General features: G+C 47.7%; 1 protein-coding gene across 1 annotated transcript in view; it reads left to right on the top strand.

Moving 5' to 3' along the window:
- Positions 1 to 17,627, top strand: part of negr1 (neuronal growth regulator 1) — a 325,691-nt gene that overhangs the window by 178,816 nt on the left and 129,248 nt on the right. Inside the window, exon 3 of the mRNA XM_056277000.1 lies at positions 5,191 to 5,316. Coding sequence (XP_056132975.1) covers positions 5,191 to 5,316 — 126 coding nt within the window. The remainder of the gene's footprint in view (positions 1 to 5,190; positions 5,317 to 17,627) is intronic.

Here is a 17,627-nt window from a genome sequence, read left to right as displayed (position 1 = left end):
TAACCCTAATTCTAAGCTTAACCCTAAAACCAAGTCCTTACCCTAAAATAGACCCTTTTACTTGTGGGGCCCCATAAGATGGCCCCACAAGTTAGGTAGTTTCTGGTTTTTCTATCCTAATGGGGACATTTGGTCCCCATTAGGATAGTTAAACATGGCACACACACACACTGTTTTGCATGAGCACATTGAACGTGTTCATGTTTTTGATGAACGTTTGCAACTAAAGAACGTGAACATGAGCGTTGTTCGATGCTCATGCGCTGTGGTTTACGGCATGCCAGCATGGCTTGTGCCCACGTCTTTTTGTGTCAAACTTAAGCAAACTGCTTTGACTTGCCATGATTTTTATCTTAACCTACATTAAAAGCAGCTAGCTAGTGGAAAGTAGGCCTCTGTTCCTCTGTGCAATGCACAGGCTGTACACTGAGAGAAAGAGGAGGGGCTGCTCACTAGCTGGCATTTGCAAAACACACTGCTACTCAAAATAGCTGACCTATAGAATAAAATTCTGTAAAACCTGTGGAATTCTCAGAAGTGTATGATAGACTTCAGAGGCAAAACAAACAGCAGGAAGTGGCACGATATAAACAATTTCCATCTGCTCCCGTCTTCAGTGGTCTGTAGTCAGAAGTGAAACTTGGCTGGTACTTTTCCAAAATGTTTAGTAAGTCAGTACACTCCTGGTCACTATGGGAGGATCGCTGTGGGAGCTTGAGTACAGCCTTTTCATTTTTGCATTTCTTCTGTAGTTCCTCCTCTCCTGAAACATTCAGTGTTCTTTGCAGACATCTTTCCAAAGAAAATGGTTGCTACACACACTCAGGGCAGAGAAATCAGAATCATGTTTATTGGCCATGTAGGTTTGCACTACATGGAACTTGACTCTGGTTTTGTGGCTCTCTCGGTGTACTTAATATAGAATAACAACACAACAACACAACAATCTTCACATTTATACACAAGGATTGACTATATACAGGCGAAATAAGAGGTGATAAGGTGAAATGGTGCAGAGAATATATCATGATGCAGACTATTCTTTTAGCCAGAAAAAGCATGACTTCTGTTGTCCATTTTATCCATCAAATACTGAACGCAACATAAAAGAGTGGTACTCTAAATCATTTCTGCTTAAACTATTTACACGAGCTAACTGTTAACTGTACAACTGTCACAGCCTCTTAGATGAAATCAATATATGCATCACCTGCCTACTTCCAGTTTCTGTGGAAAAGGTCTGTGGTAGTGTCCCTTTCAAATAAAAGTTAGCAGATTTGATCAAAAAACAAGATTTAGATTAGATTGTTTTATTAACCACACGACCGAGGCTGGTGAAATTTGTTTTTGGTACACATTAAACTCTGCTGCACAATACATACATGGACAACAATAGACACTCCACATATGATCACGAACAATACAGTTACACAGTAACAGAAATAAACATATCACGCATAACAATTAGGTGAATGGTGGTGTTTATGCCAATGGTGTGTGAGGAGGGGACTGTTGGGAGGAATCCAGAGTCCTGATGGCTGGGGAAAAACTAATTGTGAAGCGTTTAGTCTTAGTGGACAGTGACCTGTAGCGCCTCCCTGAGGGAAGGAGCTGGAAGAGGTGATGTGCAGAATGTGAGGGGTCAGAGGTGATCTTCTTTGCTCGCTTTACAGTCTAGTTAGTATGTGGAGGTTCAACTGAGGGGAGTGGATTGCCTATGATTTTGGATGCCTTGTTGACAACCCACTGCAGTTTTTTCTGTGTTTGACTGTCCTTGCCGCTGTACCATACTATAATAGATGTTATGACGGCCTCGATAATGGCAGAGTAAAACAGAACGAGCAGCTGATGGTTAACCCAGTATTTCTTAAGCTGCTTAAGAAAGTAAAGATGTCTTCCGTTGCCTACCAACACAAGGATCACTGGTTCGAATCCCCGTGTTACCTCTAGCTTGGTCAGGCGTCCCCACAGACACAATTGGCTGTGTCTGCGGGTGGGAAGCCGGATGTGGGTATTGGTCCTGGTAGCTGCACTAGCGCCTCCTCTGGTCGGTGGGGGCGCCTGTTTGGGGGGGGGGTCTGGGGGGAATAGCGTGATCCTCCCACTCACTATACGTCCCCCAGGTGAAACTCCTCACTGTCAGGTGAAAAGAAGCGGCTGGTGACTCCACATGTATCGGAGGAAGCATGTGGTAGTCTGCAGCCCTCCCCGGATCGGCAGAGGGGGTGGAGCAGCGGCTGGCCGATAGAATTGGGGAGAAAAAGGGGGAAAAAACAAGATGTCTGCTATGTTAATGAATTTTTATTGCCTTTTTGCCATGATAGTTGGATATGTAAGTGGATGTGTCCTTCAGGGGAGATCAGGCTCACACACCTGCATGGAGCCCTGCACTATTACTTTTTAAAGCCTGAACATGGATTTGGGGATCATAACTGGTAGTCTGTGGGATGAATCTCTGTGTAGTTTTCCTCACACAGCCCTACGTAGAAGACATAAAAGTTTGGCACATCTTTAGATATTAAAAGTTCAGCCATTATTTATTGAGCTCTTCCTTCAGAACCATAACTTTTCTGCATTTCTTCCAGGAGTCGGCAATGTTTTATGCACGAAAGCGTCTCAGCTGAACACTAGATCTCAGTCAGAAAGACCTGGGGCTCCTCAGTCAAGCCTTTGAAAAGCTCTCAGTCCCTGCCAAGCAAAGATAGGATCAGCAGACAACTCCAACATTTTCAATTTTGTGCTATCAGACACTGAGGAGATGTGTCAACAGTGGGGTCCTACAGCAAGTAAACACAGGAGTCTGACAAGCAATAACCTAGATTCAACATCGCCTCCGGTCCTCTCCCGCCAAAGGTCCAACACTTTCATCTCATTTAGATCCAGATCTGTTGATATATAAAAAAAAAAAGTCGGCCACCCCCCCCTCATCCCACCCACCACCTCCACTGCCACACCAAACACAAAACACCTCCGCTTTGAATGCTTTCTCCAGCCCTCCCTCGTATCGCTGGGGGTCGCACTTTTGTTTGGTTTTGTGAGCAGAGAGAATTACTTTTTTACTTCTTTGACTGTAGGATAATGCAGCCTGTGAATCAAGAGATTTTTTCTCCCCAAGCTAAATGGTACCAGTGATAAAAGGATTGACTGATCTAATGATCCATCACCTTCTTTCAACCCTACAGGCTATTCTCCCCTCCAGCACCTGTGGTGTGCCATTACATGCATGCAATCTGGGTCATACGGGCTCGCGCTGGTGCATTCAGCGATCATTTATTCAGTTTTCTGGGATATTACATCATATGCAGACATTGGTAACTTCCCAGTTTTTCAGCACACAGCTCATCAGCAAAAAAGTTCTCCACACAAGTGGATCAGCTTTCCTTATTCACGACGACGTCTAAACAAACGTGAAGTCAACTAGAGGAGAACAGATTAAAAACGTTCAATTCCATGTTTAAAAAAAAGGGTACCTCTGGCTTGGTCGGGCATCCTTACAGACACAATTGTCCGTGTCTACAGGTGGGAAGCTGGATGTGGGTACGTGTCCCGCTCGCTGCACTAGCGCCTCCTCTGGTCAGTCGGGGCACCTGTTCTGGGGTGGGGGGTAGGGTGATCCTCCCACCCGCTATGTCCCCCTGGCGAAACTCCTCACTGCCAGGTGGAAAGAAGTGGCTGGTGACTCCACATGTTTCGGAGGAGGCATGTGGTAGTCTGCAGCCCTCCCCGGATCGGCGGAGGGGGTGAAGCAGTGACCGGGACGGCTTAGAAGAGTGGGGTAATTAGACAGGTACAATTGGGGAGAAAATTTTTCAAATTATTTTAAAAGGGGGGGAGGGTTGCTCTCATTGTTGACCTGCTTGGAGCACCAGATTCTGTACTGGAAGGGTGGGGGGTTGGCCACAGCCAAACTGAACAATTTAAAATCAGGCAGGGTGCCGGGTCTGGAGGGGAACTGGGGAAATGGGTGATTTTTTTTTTTCCTTTTGACAGCTTTCAGCAGCCATTAAGCGGAGGCAGCCAGGGGTTAAGTTGGTTGGATTCAAAGCCCGGATAACTAAGGGGAGCGTTTGATATAGCAGAAGCTACTGCACCAAGACTCACTCAGAGATACCAATCTCTGATTAAGATAGTGTCCCCTAAAAGTGTGTGTATGGGTGTGTGCGCGTGAGGGCGTGCATGCTTTGTGCCTATTTTAAAGCATTTGAATGAGTCTTTGGGAGGCTTTGTGTGTTGTGAACAGTCTAAATAGAGACACTTTCAGCAGCAAAGCTGCAAGAGGACTGAAGTGCCCAGAAACTTGCCAATTATGATGGAACGTGGTGTCCAGCAGGGACTGTTGATGAGCCACCCTCAGTTGAAATGAACTTCACTTCTCTCATTCAAAACACTGTGTTTTTCTGACGGCTTATTCGGATTTTATGAAATACTTATGGCTGCCAAAAGACTTCACCTGGGGCGGGGATTCATTTAGGAATAGATTTTACGGCGTCCGCGTAGCATAGTGGTCTATTCCGTTGCCTACCAACACGGGGCTCGCCGGTTCGAATCCCTGTGTTACCTCCAGCTTGGTCGGGTGTCCCTGCAGAAACAATTGGCCATGTCTGTGGGTGGGAAGCCGGATGTGGGCATGTGTCCTGGTTGCTGCACTAGCGCCTCTTCTGGTCGGTTGGGGTGCCTGTTCGGGGGGGAGGGGGAACTGGGGGGAATAGCGTGAGCCTCCCATGCGCTATGTCCCCCTGGTGAAACTCCTCCCTGTCAGGTGAAAGGAAGCAGCTGGCGACTCCACATGTATCGGAGGAGGCATGTGGTAGTCTGCAGCCCTCCCCAGATCGGCAGAGGAGGTGGGGCAGTGACTGGGATGGCTCGGAAGAGTGGGGTAATTGGCCGGATATAATTGGGAAGAAAAACGGGGGCAAAAGGGAAAAAAAGCAATAGATTTTAACTGTTGACCCAAAACTGAAGCAGATCAACCCCAATCACAAAAAAACCCCAACCACCTCACTTATTTTAAATACGCACCTGACCTTTTATTACTCTTCCCTCTGCTTGAGGGAGAAAAAACCCAATATTATTCTGCCCGTTTATACCAGGAATGATATCGACGGCTGAACCTGAGGTTGCAGATTTAAAATGGTAATCTTGTTTCTCTCCTTTTTTTCTCTCCTCTCGTCCTTGTTCTTTCTTTTGCAGTTCCTCCCAAGATATATGACATTTCCTCTGACGTCGTGGTAAATGAGGGCAGCAACGTGTCGCTCATCTGCACAGCCAGCGGGAAACCGGAGCCCACCATTTCCTGGAGACACATAACCCCATTAGGTGACTTCACCTCTCACACTAATGGAGGGAGTGACGGATGAATGACTGGATGGATGGAAGAATGCCTGGCTGAGAAAGGGCTTGTATGGATTGTGTATGAAGGCGGGAGAAGTGGAAGGAGATGGTATGGTGGTCAGATGAATCGATCGATGGGTAGATGGATGGAGGGATGAACCATTTAGATAACTGAAATATGGAGAGTATGAGTGTCTGGGTATCATAGTGGTCTATTCCATTGCCTACCAACATGGGAATCGGCGGTTCGAATACCCGTGTTACCTCCGGCTTGGTCGGACGTCCCTACAGACACAATTGGCTGTGTCTGCGGGTGGGAAGCCGGATGTGGGTATGTGTCCTGGTCGCCGCACTAGCGCCTCCTCTGGTCGGTCAGGGCGCCTGTTCATGGGGGAGGGTGAAGTGGGGAGAATAGCGTGATTCTCCCATGCGCTACGTCCCCCTGGCGAAACTCCTCACTGTCAGGTGAAAAGAAGCGGCTGGCAACTCCACATGTATCAGAGGAGACGTGGTAGTCTGCAGCCCTCCCTGGATCGGCAGAGGGGGTGGAGCAGCGACCAGGATGGCTCGGAAGACTGGAGTAATTGGCCATGTACAAATGGGGAGGAAAAAGGGGGAAAATCAAAAAAAAAATATGGAGAGTATAAGCGGAGGAAGAGAGTGTTAGCTGCGTACTGGATTTCTTTAAAGAAAATGTATTGCATTCCTTTCTCAGTGGAACTGCACCATGCTATCTAGAGATGCTGATTAGAGATTTCTATTTAAAACGTCGCAATTTTCAGCCCTGCCGGGAGTGATCTGTCTCACTCTGGCAGCTCACAAACACCTGTTTAAGGGGCATTAACAACCAATGTCTTTGTTGTTTTTTGGGTCACCATTAAGTCGGGAGCACACACACCATTAAGTGCTATGAATGACAAACCCTCCGTCTGGAAATCCTCATTCTTGAGAATTAAGCTGTTGGTACGAAGGTCGTTTCCTTCCTCGATTTCATCCAAATGGATGCGCACACATTGTGTTTGCACACATCGTGTTTATCTGATAGCACTGAGGATGACTGGCTGTCAAATCCTCATCCCCGGCATGTTCACCTGAATTGTGTTGGTGGGGTGGGGAGGGGGGTTCAGAAGAGCCTGAGTGGCAGTTCCTCATTCTGCTTTTGAAGTGTCCACAGTTTTTTTTTCTCCCTTTCTCCCCCCAATTCTACTTGGCCAGTTACCCCACTGTTCCGAGCTTTCCCGTTCATTGCTCCACCCCCTCTGCCAATCCGGGGAAGTGTCCACATTTTGAAGTATGCCATTGAAAGGAATGATATGCTGGTGAAAGGAAAGGGTCTGGTGCTATACATAATCACACATGTGTCCCTGGATATCTAAAGAGAGGTCATTTGGCAGGGGCTCTTTGACTCGGTTCCTGCAGGAGTAGTGATTTATCTGAAGGTTATGGTACAAATGGAAGGTTGTAATGGGCAAATCAGCTTCCTTATGTAACGCAATTGATTTTGCAGGACAGAAAATCTGCTCGGACAAGTTAAGCAACATCAACCTGAGGCAGCATTTGGAGCGCTATACTTAAAGTAAACTGTAAATGTTATAATGAACCTTAGCATTTTCACACACCACTGCAATTACCAAGTATTACCATAGGCATAGGTATGGTTTTTTTTTAATCACATGACATGGTTAAGCTTGTTATAGTTAAAAAAAAGAAAAAAAGGTTATAAATGTAGTTGCACTGGGATGGACTGGCGGCCTGTCCAGGATATCTCCCTGCCTGCCGCCCAATGACTGCTGGGATAGGCTCCAGCATCCCTGCGACCCTGATTGGGATAAGCAGCTTAGATAATAGATGGATGGATTTTTTTTTCCTTCCCTTTTCTCCCCAATTGTTTCCAGCCAATTATCCCACTCTTCCAAGGCTTCCCGGTCGCTGCTCCACCTCCTCTACTGATCTGGGGAGGGCTGCAGACTACCACACGTCTCCTCTAATACAAGTGAAGTCACCAGCAGCTTCTTTTCACCTGACAGTGAGGAGTTTTACCAGGGGGACGTAGCGTGTAGGAGGATCATGCTATTCCCCCCATTTCCCCCTCCTCCTGACTTCAGTATGTTGAGAAAAAAGAACAAAACAATCTTCAGGAGTGTAAGTTTGACTGAATTTAAAGAGCAACTGAACGCTATACCAGTTTTATGAGTTTGCGTCCATCTAAAGGTGAAAAACCATCTATAAGTGCTGGACTGATGTCATAACCAATTGGTGTTAGCATTGCGGGATAAACACGGCTGCAGCTAGTAAAATGAATGATGGGCCCATTAGATTTAAGTCTGCTATTGAGCCAGCATTGACAACAGTCAATCCGTGTCCAAAATTGCCCCCTATTTGCCGTATAGTTGAATTCACCCTTTCCCCATTTTGAGTGTCTAAATTTTAACTGTAAAATGTATTCACCATTTAGCATCCTCGAAATTTCCACAATGCAACAGAAGATCTACCATCCAATGCATGTACACTACTTCATCTTTAAAATACCACAATACAATACTTCACCTCTCCTTCACCCAGTCATCTTTTCACTGTCAAATATGGCATGAAGGGACGAGAAGAAGATGCAAAATGATGATTCAGTAGTGTCCAAAACCTCCATTTTGTTACTCCCTATAATGTGCACTATCGAGTGTTTCTTACATAGGCAATAGATAATGATTGAATGAGGGAATTCTGGGTAGAGCTTCAGTAGTTTTGTCAATGTTGGCTCATAAGCACACCTAAATCAAACGGACTCACCATTAATTCTGTTATCTTGCAGCTATGTTTACACTGCTATGCTAACATCACTTGGAACCAAGATTGACCCAGCACTTACAAATTGTTTTCTCCTTTATATGGTAGCAAACTCACAAAAGTGTTATTGGGGGCATCTGGGTAGCATTGCAGTCTATTTCGTTGCCTACCAACATGGGGATCGCTGGTTCGTATCCTTGTGTTACCTCCAGCTTGGTTGGCTATCCCTACAGACGTAATTGGCTGTGTCTGCAGGTGTGAAGCCAGTTGTGGGTATGTGTCCTGGTTCTGGTTGCTGTACTAGTGCCTCCTCTGGTCGATGGGGGCTCCTGTTTGGGGGGGAGGGGGAACTGGGGGGAATAGTGTGATTCTCCCACGTGCTACGTCCTCCTGGAGAAACTCCTCACTGTCAGGTGAAAAGAAGCGGCTGGCGACTCCACATGTATCGGACGAGGCATGTGGTAGTCTGCAGCCCTACCTGGATCAGCAGAGGGAGGGGAGCAGCGACCGGGACGGCTCGGAAGAATGGGGTAGTTGGCCATGTACAATTGGGGAGAAAAAGGGGGGAACAGCCAGAAAAAAAGGGGTATAGAGTTTAGTTGCTCTTTAGTTGTTAACATAACAGTTAACCTAAGAGTTAAGGGACCCAACAAATGTTGTCAGGCTAATGTAAAAAAAAACGTACGTTAACTTGTGTTGATGTATATTCTCAGATTAAACTATGCATGTCCGCATCTGTCTTTCACGTGAATACTCAATCTGGAGAACGGCACAAGGATTGTTAGATCATATCCTGTGCATAAGTAATATCTCAATATAATGAAGCTCAACATTGGACCTGCGATTCGGCAGGATCACCAGATATTATTGACATGAACCCAAGCAGGTGAAATAAATCCGCAGTGACCAAAATGTCCTCACGGCAGCTTTTGTGCTCTGGCCTCGGCCTCCTCGGCCATTTTGGTGGAAGATTGTTGTGAACTGCTGATAGTTCAGCAGCAGCAGCAGCAGTCAGTGAAGTTTGACAGAATGATAAATTGCCCTGACTGACTGTCAAGTTCCCTATTCCCTCTCCAACTGTTTTTTGTTAGCCTGTTTTGTTCGCCTTTTTCTCCTCCGCTCCCCCTCTTCCCCCTCCCTGCCAACCGCCAAGCTGACAGCTAATAATAAACTGCATGCATCCACTGAAGTGTGGCCATAAAGGGTTTATTGAAAGGATAATCTGTCTTAATATGTGTGCATTTGAAGTCAGTGGGTATTCTTCAGTGGTAAAGATACTGACAGCAGCCAGTATTTACAACAGACAGATCATCTTTGTTGACATGCTGCTGATAGAGGGAATAGTGCCAAGTTCTTGTCTCTTGTCTTGAACTTCACTGTGCTTACAGCAACACTGCCGCCTTTATGCAAAGCGGCTTGAGTTTCCCGAGTAAAAACATGGCAGACAGTGGAGTCATTGGGAAGGCAGGGGTGGTGTGTTAGAGGAAATGACCTCCCGCCAGTGGCGGGTCGCCAGTCGGCATTACAGGGGCCACTCCCGGGCCAACTGGTGAAATATGGCACACACTCTCCCTGACCCAAGCTTTGGCAGCTGACCTGCCCTTGGGCATGGGCCTCAACTCTAATAAAAACTCTGAGGGTGCACTGGCCTTTATTTGTGTAGGTGTACACGCAGCCCTTCTCAGCCCTGCGGATACTTTTTTTTTTTTTTTTGATTTTTTTTGTTTTGTTTTTTTTGTTTTGCCCATTTTCTCCCCAGTTGTACTGGGCCAATTATCTCACTCTTCCAAGCCGTCCCGGTCACTGGTCCATCCCCTCTGCCAATCCGGGGAGGGCTGCAGACTACCACATGTCTCCTCCGATACATGTTGACTCGCCAGCCGCTTCTTTTCACCTGACAGTGAGGAGTTTCACCAGGGGGACATAGCACGTGGGAGGATCATGCTATTCTCCCCAGTTCCCCCGCTTCCCCGCACAGGTGCCCCGACCGACCAGAGGAGGCACTAGTGCAGCGACCAGGACACATACCCACATCCAGCTTCCCCCCCCTGCAGACACAGCCAGTTGTGTCTGTAGGGACGCCCGACCAAGCCGGAGGTAACACAGGTATTCGAACCGCCGATTCCCACGTTGGTAGGCAACGGAATAGACCGCCACGCCACCTGGAAGCCCACCCTGCAGATACTTTCATTAGCTGTTGGTGCCTGCAAGATCTTGTGCTTGGTTAACTTGCTTAATTAAAACAAATATTTAAAAAATGATTAAAAAAATACTCTTACCCTGCACTCACACCAGCAGTTAACCAAGCGCCGGTGCAGCAAAAGCAGCTGGCAGTCATTCATTTTCAGTGAGAGCTGGGCGTGTGGGGCGGCCGATGCCGCGGTAGCAGAAAGCAGCACGATGCCAGCGTCCCGACTGTTGACTTGAAGTCGAGCTGAGGTTAGCTTTGATACACCGCGGCCTAACTGGAAGCGAGTGTCTAACTATCACGCCCCATCGAACGCTCTCTGAAGCCGTCATGTAAACAAACTACGTACCCATCAGCTCTGTGCTCTAGATCAGACTGGATACCTTCCTCGGCTATGACACAGTGCTTTTCAACACGAACAACAGGAAGTAAATGGAAACAGGACGTCCGACTAAAGTGCGACTCAAACCGTTGCGTCGCTTGCAGCCAGTTAGCACATTCCAATAGAAAATAAAGCATCTATCCATCTATCCGTTATCCAAACCGCTTATCCTGCTGTCAGGGTCACTGGGATGCTGGAGCCTATCCCAGCAGTTATTGGGTGGCAAGCGGGGCAACACCTTGGACAAGCCGCCAGGCCATCACACAGGGCCGAGATCCACACACATTCACACCCTAGGGGCAATTTAGTAAGGCTGATTCACCTGGCCTACATGTCTTTGGACTGTGGGTGAAAACCGGAGCACCCGGAGGAAACCCACGCAGACATGGGGAGAACATGCAAACTCCACACAGAGGATGACCCAGGATGACCCCCAAGGTTGGACAACCCTGGGGCTCGAATCCAGGACCTTCTTACTGTGAGGCGACCATGCTAACCACTGCGCCACCGTGCCACCTCTAAAAGTGTTATTATCTACAAAAAGTTTATCACTCAAAGTCCACATCGATCAGTTCCAGACTGTAGTCATGACAACACACCGACCTGCTGGACAGATGGAAAAGTATTTAGAATGCCGGGGTAAGTTCAACGGCCGGACAAGTAGAAGATGAAGGTGGTTAGAAACCAAGAAATCACCAGAATAAATATTTCACCACAGTAATAACAGTGACACTCACTCATGTAGCATTCAGTTAGGATGCTGTGTTAGTTAGTTAGATACAGTGATGAAGTGCTGAAGCACCAAGCATGTCCAGACAGGTATGTCTTCTTGCCATCATGTCTCTACTACAAACATGAGAGGCGATGGGGCACAACCAAATCTAGTGTCTGCAGCACAATTTCAATGACAGCCACCCAGTGATGACTGATAGATGAACAGCGAGCAGTCAGAGCAACCGCCAGCATTAATGATGCTTCTGGTGCAGATGCAGGTTTACACCCGGCCCTCATGCTGCTGGACCAGCAGGGGCCTCTTTGTTATTAATAAATTACCTCCTGACATCCTAACCTTATTCGCAAAGTTTACCATTGCTGGCATGTCACGGAGACATTGCGATGTATTGCCTAGGTACAGAGTACTTTGCTGTGGCTATTGACCACTCAGCCATAGGTCATTTGGAGGAGAGTAAAATAGCCTTTCACACAGCCTGTTCCGGTGCTGTCCGGTTGGTTAGCTGGCCGGCCAGGCAAAATAGCTTTGATAAGCTTTTTCCACCGAGATTTGGTTCCGCCGGATAGATGCTTGTGACCTTTGGAAACGTCTGACTAAAATAGTACAGTTTGAATTTGAAATTTGATTGTTTCCCTTGATAGCACCTGGCCAGGACATGTCTCTCTCTCTCTCCCTCTCACTCTCTGTCTGTCTCTCTCTCTCTCTCTCTCTCTCTCTCTCTCTCTCTCTCTCTCTCTCTCTCTCTCTCTCTCTCTCTCTCCCTCTCGCTCTATCAGTCTCTCTCCCGCTGTCTCTCTCTCTGTCTCTGTCTGTCTGTCTGTCTGTCTGTCTGTCTGTCTCACAATTCAATTCAATTGTCTCTCTTTGTCTGCCTGCCTCTCCTCTCTGTCTGTCTGTCTGTCTGTCTGTCTGTCTGTCTGTCTGTCTGTCTGTCTGTCTGTCTGTCTGTCTGTCTGTCTGTCTGTCTGTCTGTCTCTCTTTGTCTGTCTGTCTCTCTGTCTCTGTCTGTGTGTCTCGCTTTCTCTGTCTGTTTCTCAATTCAATTCAGTTGTCTCTCGCTCTGACTCTGTTCAGTTCAATTCAATTGTCTCTCTCTCTCTCTCTCTCTCTCTCTCTCTCTCTCTCTCTCTCTCTCTCTCTCTCTGTCTGTCTGTCTGTCTGTCTCTGTCAGTCAGTCTGTCTATCTGCCTGTCTGTCTCTCCTCTGTCTGTTTGTCTGTCTGTCTCTGTCTGTCTGTCTGTCTCTGTCTGTCTGTCTCTCTCTGTCTATCTGTGTCTCTCTGTCTGTCTGTCTGTCTCTGGCTGTCTGTCTTTCTCTCTTTCTCTTCTTTGTCTCTGTCTCTGTCTGTCTGTGTCTGTCTGTCTGTCTATCTCTCTCTCTCTGTTTGCCTCTATCTGCCTGTCTGTCTCTTTCGCTCTGTCTGTCTCTCTCTTGCACTTTGTCTGTCTGTCTTGCTCTCTCGCTAGCTCTGTCTTTCTGTCTCTCTCTCTCTCACTCTGTCTCTCTCTCAATTCAATTCAATTCGGTTAAATTCAGTTCAATTCAGTGATGCTTTATTAGCATGACTGCATTAATTACAATGTTGCCAAAGCAGGTGACAGCAAAACAGGTCAACAGAGTACCAAGAAGAAAAAAAAAGGAAAAAGGAATAGGTAGAACTGGCAGAACCATAGAACAGCAACTGACAGCAACTGACAGTGTTTTGGTCATCATTGACCCTTAAGCCAAGGCATTCTGACACATATTGTGCCGCAAGGTGTGCATTTTGGCCCGCTCCTAAAATAAGTGGCCATTGTTCTTTCTCATCCAGGAGTAGAAAATTTGGAATCTGGTTTTCAAATTTCTCCCGGTATTGTTCCCTTATGTTCTGGAATTTCTCACAGTTTAGGAGGAATTGCATGTCAGTCTCGACCTCACCTGCCATACAGTGACCACATGTTCTTTGCTCTTTTGGTAGCCAAGATGTTTTGTGTCTGCCCTTCTCAGTGACCGTGGTCACTGAGCCTGTGCTTGGTAAGGATGTGTCTCTGCTTATTGTCTCTGACAGAGGACAGATAATCGGCCAGTTTGTATTCTGTTTTTAGGGCCCCATAACATTCTGATTTGTGTTGTAATTTGGTGCCTGTGCCCCAGTGTTCCAGATGTGAGTTTCTGCATTGTCTGATGATTTGGTTTACTCTAAACTGTGGTTGGTTAGCAGTGCTGGTCTGAAACTCATCCATGTTAGTGGTTACAGGTTATGTTCAGAACCAGCAGAGGACTCTTTCTTAGCTCTTGGATTTGAAATGCTTTAAATTGCAATATGTCTCGGGGACTTGATTTAAGGTGCATCCAGAATTTAAGTGATCTTTTTTTTCTCTCTCTCTCTCTCTCTTGCTCTGTCTGTCTGTCTCTCTGTTTCCAAGAAGCTGTGGTTATTGACTGCATTTATGTCGTTGGTTAGCTATTGATTCACATACATGAAGTAAATGTTCCCCAAAACACACCGTGAGGGAACAGACACACCGTGAGGGAACAGACACACCATGAGGGGACAGACACACCGTGAGGGGACAGACACACCGTCAAGGAACAGACACACCGTGAGGGGACAGACACACCATGAGGAAACAGACACACCATGAAGGAACAGACCAGGACGCTCTCCCCAAGTCGACAGATGGCTTTGAATTCTCCCTCCTCTCTTTAGTTCTGTCTTAGCTAAAGCCAGATTTAACAGAAAACTTGTTCAGGTCTGAACCCCGTCTTGTAACAGCTTATAGCAGTATGAGTGTTTTGTCTGTAGACAGCCTCAGTGCTGGTGTGCAGTCTGTGGTAGGGGTTGTACATCTCCATGCAGGTTGCAGGCTCCGTTCTCTGAGAGGTGTCTGCTGTGGCATACTGCATGTTGGCAGCTCTTTAAGAAATACAAAGCAGGTGTTTTTGGTGTTGTTCACCGGGGATTTCTCATCCAGAAGTCGCTCTTCTCTTTCTCCTGGTGTTCAATGGAAATGATGTGCTGCTTACTGCTGACACCCCGGCATGTTTTCAGCACAGTGGGGGTTTGGGAGGGGGGGGTCAAAGAGTTGAGAGCTGCACACAGAATTTCCATAGTCAGATCATAGTCAGAGCCATGTTTAACGCGTCCTTGTGCAGCTGTGGAGGCCTGCCGACTAAAGAGACGCTCCACAGAGACATGACTACATGACTTTGTCTGAGAGTGACTTGAGAAGTCACAGGCCTCAACAAAATAATGTGAATCGGTTCCTCCCTGCAAATATGGCTTACTTCTTTTTTGGTTTTTTTTCTGCTATCTCACAATAGAGATTTACAGTGAGAAAATATTACTTGTGGATGTCCGGGTAGCATAGTAGTCTATTCCGTTGCCTACCAACACAGGGATGGCTGGTTTGAATCCCCATGTTAGCTCCGGCCTGGTCGGCGTCCCTACAGACACAATCAGCCGTGTCTGCGGGTGGGGAAGCCGGATGTGGGTATGTGTCCAGGTCGCTGCACTAGCGCCTCCTCTGGTCGGTTGAGGCGCCTGTTCCGCGGGGCGGGGACTGGGAGGAATAGCGTGATCCTCCCATGTGCTACATCTCCCCATCCCCCTGGTGAAACTCCCCACTGTCAGGTGAAAAGAAGCAGCTGGTGACTCCACATGTATCGGAGGAGGCATGTGGTAGTATGCAGCCCTCCCCGAATCGGTAAGGAGGGTGGAGCAGTGACCGGGAAAGCTCGGAAAATAGGGTGATTTGCCAAGTACAATTGGGGAGAAAAAGAAACTATTACTTGTGAAAACTGAAGCAAACTTGGCAGCCTAAAGAGGAGGAGGGTCAGTATGACCATTGATTTGGACATGACTCTTGGTCCACATGCTACCTGGCGTTGCTGTTTTTTTTTTTTCCACCACAGAACCGCACAGAGTCTAAGCCTCATCTCCACTGCCTCTCATTTTGTTTCCCTGGCCTCATGTGGCTAAGTATCTCCACACGGAGGCTACCACCAAGATACCTTCATGGGTCAGGAGGGAGGTGGCGACCCGTGCGGTCAGACATGACCGAGGGACTGTTCGGACCGGTTCCATCCTCACCCGTTATCAGCCAGAGAACTGGGCGAGGTTAGATGTCAAGGCAGACAAACAGGGTAGTTTTCTTGTTTTTTGTTTTTTAATACAGGCCAGCTAAAAAGTGTTGTTCTGCTGCATGTTTATGCTAGTTCTGGCCCACATCTTGTACGTGGACTGGAAAGGAGTATCTCACAATGCCAGTTCTCTGTTTTCACGAATGTATCCGAGGACTTGATATATAATAAATTCAGCTCTATGCTATAATAAATCCCTCAGCGATGCCCTCAGTATCTACCTACTGCAGCCATGGGGGAGGTATGTACTCGTGGCTGCTCTTGCCTACTCTGATGATCTCTGATGGCTGTGAAACAGGGCCAGCTCCGACTACAGAATTAACCTTTCTGTGATTTCTTTAATTCGCTGGATGTTAAGGCTTCCTCAGGTGTGAGGACCTGCTGCTAGTCTCTGGAGGATCTCTCATCACACACCACCACACAGTAGCTCCTGGACATCTTCCAGAGTTACACAACAGAAGCTTTTCTACCTCGTAAACACTTACGTGGCATGTCAGAGATCCCCCCCCCCAATTTTATCCGGTCAGTTACCCCACTCTTCTGAGCCGTCCCAGTTGCATCTCCACCCCCTCTGTCGATCCGGGGAGGGCTGCAGACTACCACATGCCTCCTCCGATACATGTGGAGTCGCCACTCGCTTCTTTTCACCTGACAGTGAGGAGTTTCGCCAGGGGAACATAGTGCGTGGGAGGATCCACGCTATTCCCCCCAGTCCCCCCCACCCGAACAGGTGCCCCGACCGACCAGAGGAGGCGCTAGTGTAGCGACCAGAACACTTACCCACATCCAGCTTCCCTCACAAAAACACAATATATATATATTGGTGCAGCCTGGGCAAGATGATAAAAACACTTCTGTTCGGTTCGGTTCTGTTCTGGTCGGTTCGGTTCGAATCCCCGTGTTACCTCCAGCCTGGTCGGGCGTCTACAGACACAATTGGCCATGTCTGCAGGGGGGAAGCCGGATATGGGTATGTGTCCTGGTCGCTGCACTAGCGCCTCTTCTGGTCCGTCGGGGCGCCTGTTCAGGGGGGAGGGAGGGCTGGGGTGAACAGCGTGATCCTCCCACGTGTGATGTCTGTCTCCCCCTGGTGAAACTCCTCACTGTCAGATGAAAGAAGCGGCTGGCGACTCCACATGTATCAGAGGAGATGTGGTAGTCTGCAGCCCTCCCCTGGATCAGCAAAGGGGTCGGAGCAGTGACCGGGATGGCTCGGAAGAGTGGGGGAATTGGCCAGATACAATAGGGGTGAAAAGGGGGGGGGGCACTTTTGTCTTCATTTATCAGGCAAGACTATGTCCTAATAAGTTTAGAAAAGGGACGTGTTCCCATTAATAAAAAAAAAAAGGAAATAAAATAGAAAATCATTATTTATCCACTTGGATTTGGTTGTTCGGGTAGGACCGAGCCCTTTACTCAGGAAGTGTGTGTGCTCAGTTGATCACTAGCAGAGGAAAGTAGATCTGGACCAGAGGCACATTTCATAGAGCAGTTTGACAACACTGTTGTTCCTGTATTATTTATTCCACGTCGCCCCTACATGAGACTTCAGTATGTTTGACAGTTTTATTAATCTTCCAGCTTGTCTTTTTTTCTTGTTATAGATCCTGACAAAATTTTAGACCATCTCAGTACATCATTCGTCGATGGTTTTATGGGGGGGGGGATCCCCCCCTTTTTTTTCTCCAATTACCCCACTCTTCTGAGCCGTCCCGGTCTCTGCTGATCCGGGGAGGGCTGCAGACTACCACACGCCTCCTCCGATACATGTGGAGTCGCCAGCCGCTTCTTTTCACCTGACATTGAGGAGTTTCACCAGGGGGATGTAGCGCGTGGGAGGATCACGCTATCCCCCCCCCCAGCAGTTCCCCCTCCCCCCCAAACAGGCACCCCGACCGACCAGAGGAGGCGCTAGTGCAGTGACCAGGACACACACCCACATCCGTCTTCCCACCCGCAGACACGGCCAATTGTGTCTATAGGGACACTTGACCAAGCTGGAGGCAACACGGGGATTTGAACCGGCGATCCCCGTGTTGGTACGTTGATGTTTTTTAGCTGTCATCAACATGACACGCCACAAAGAGTAC

The sequence above is a fragment of the Lampris incognitus genome, chromosome 3, assembly GCF_029633865.1.
Source record: "Lampris incognitus isolate fLamInc1 chromosome 3, fLamInc1.hap2, whole genome shotgun sequence".
NCBI classification, from domain to species: Eukaryota; Metazoa; Chordata; class Actinopteri; order Lampriformes; family Lampridae; genus Lampris; species Lampris incognitus.
This window is presented reverse-complemented; position numbering and strand designations above follow the sequence as displayed.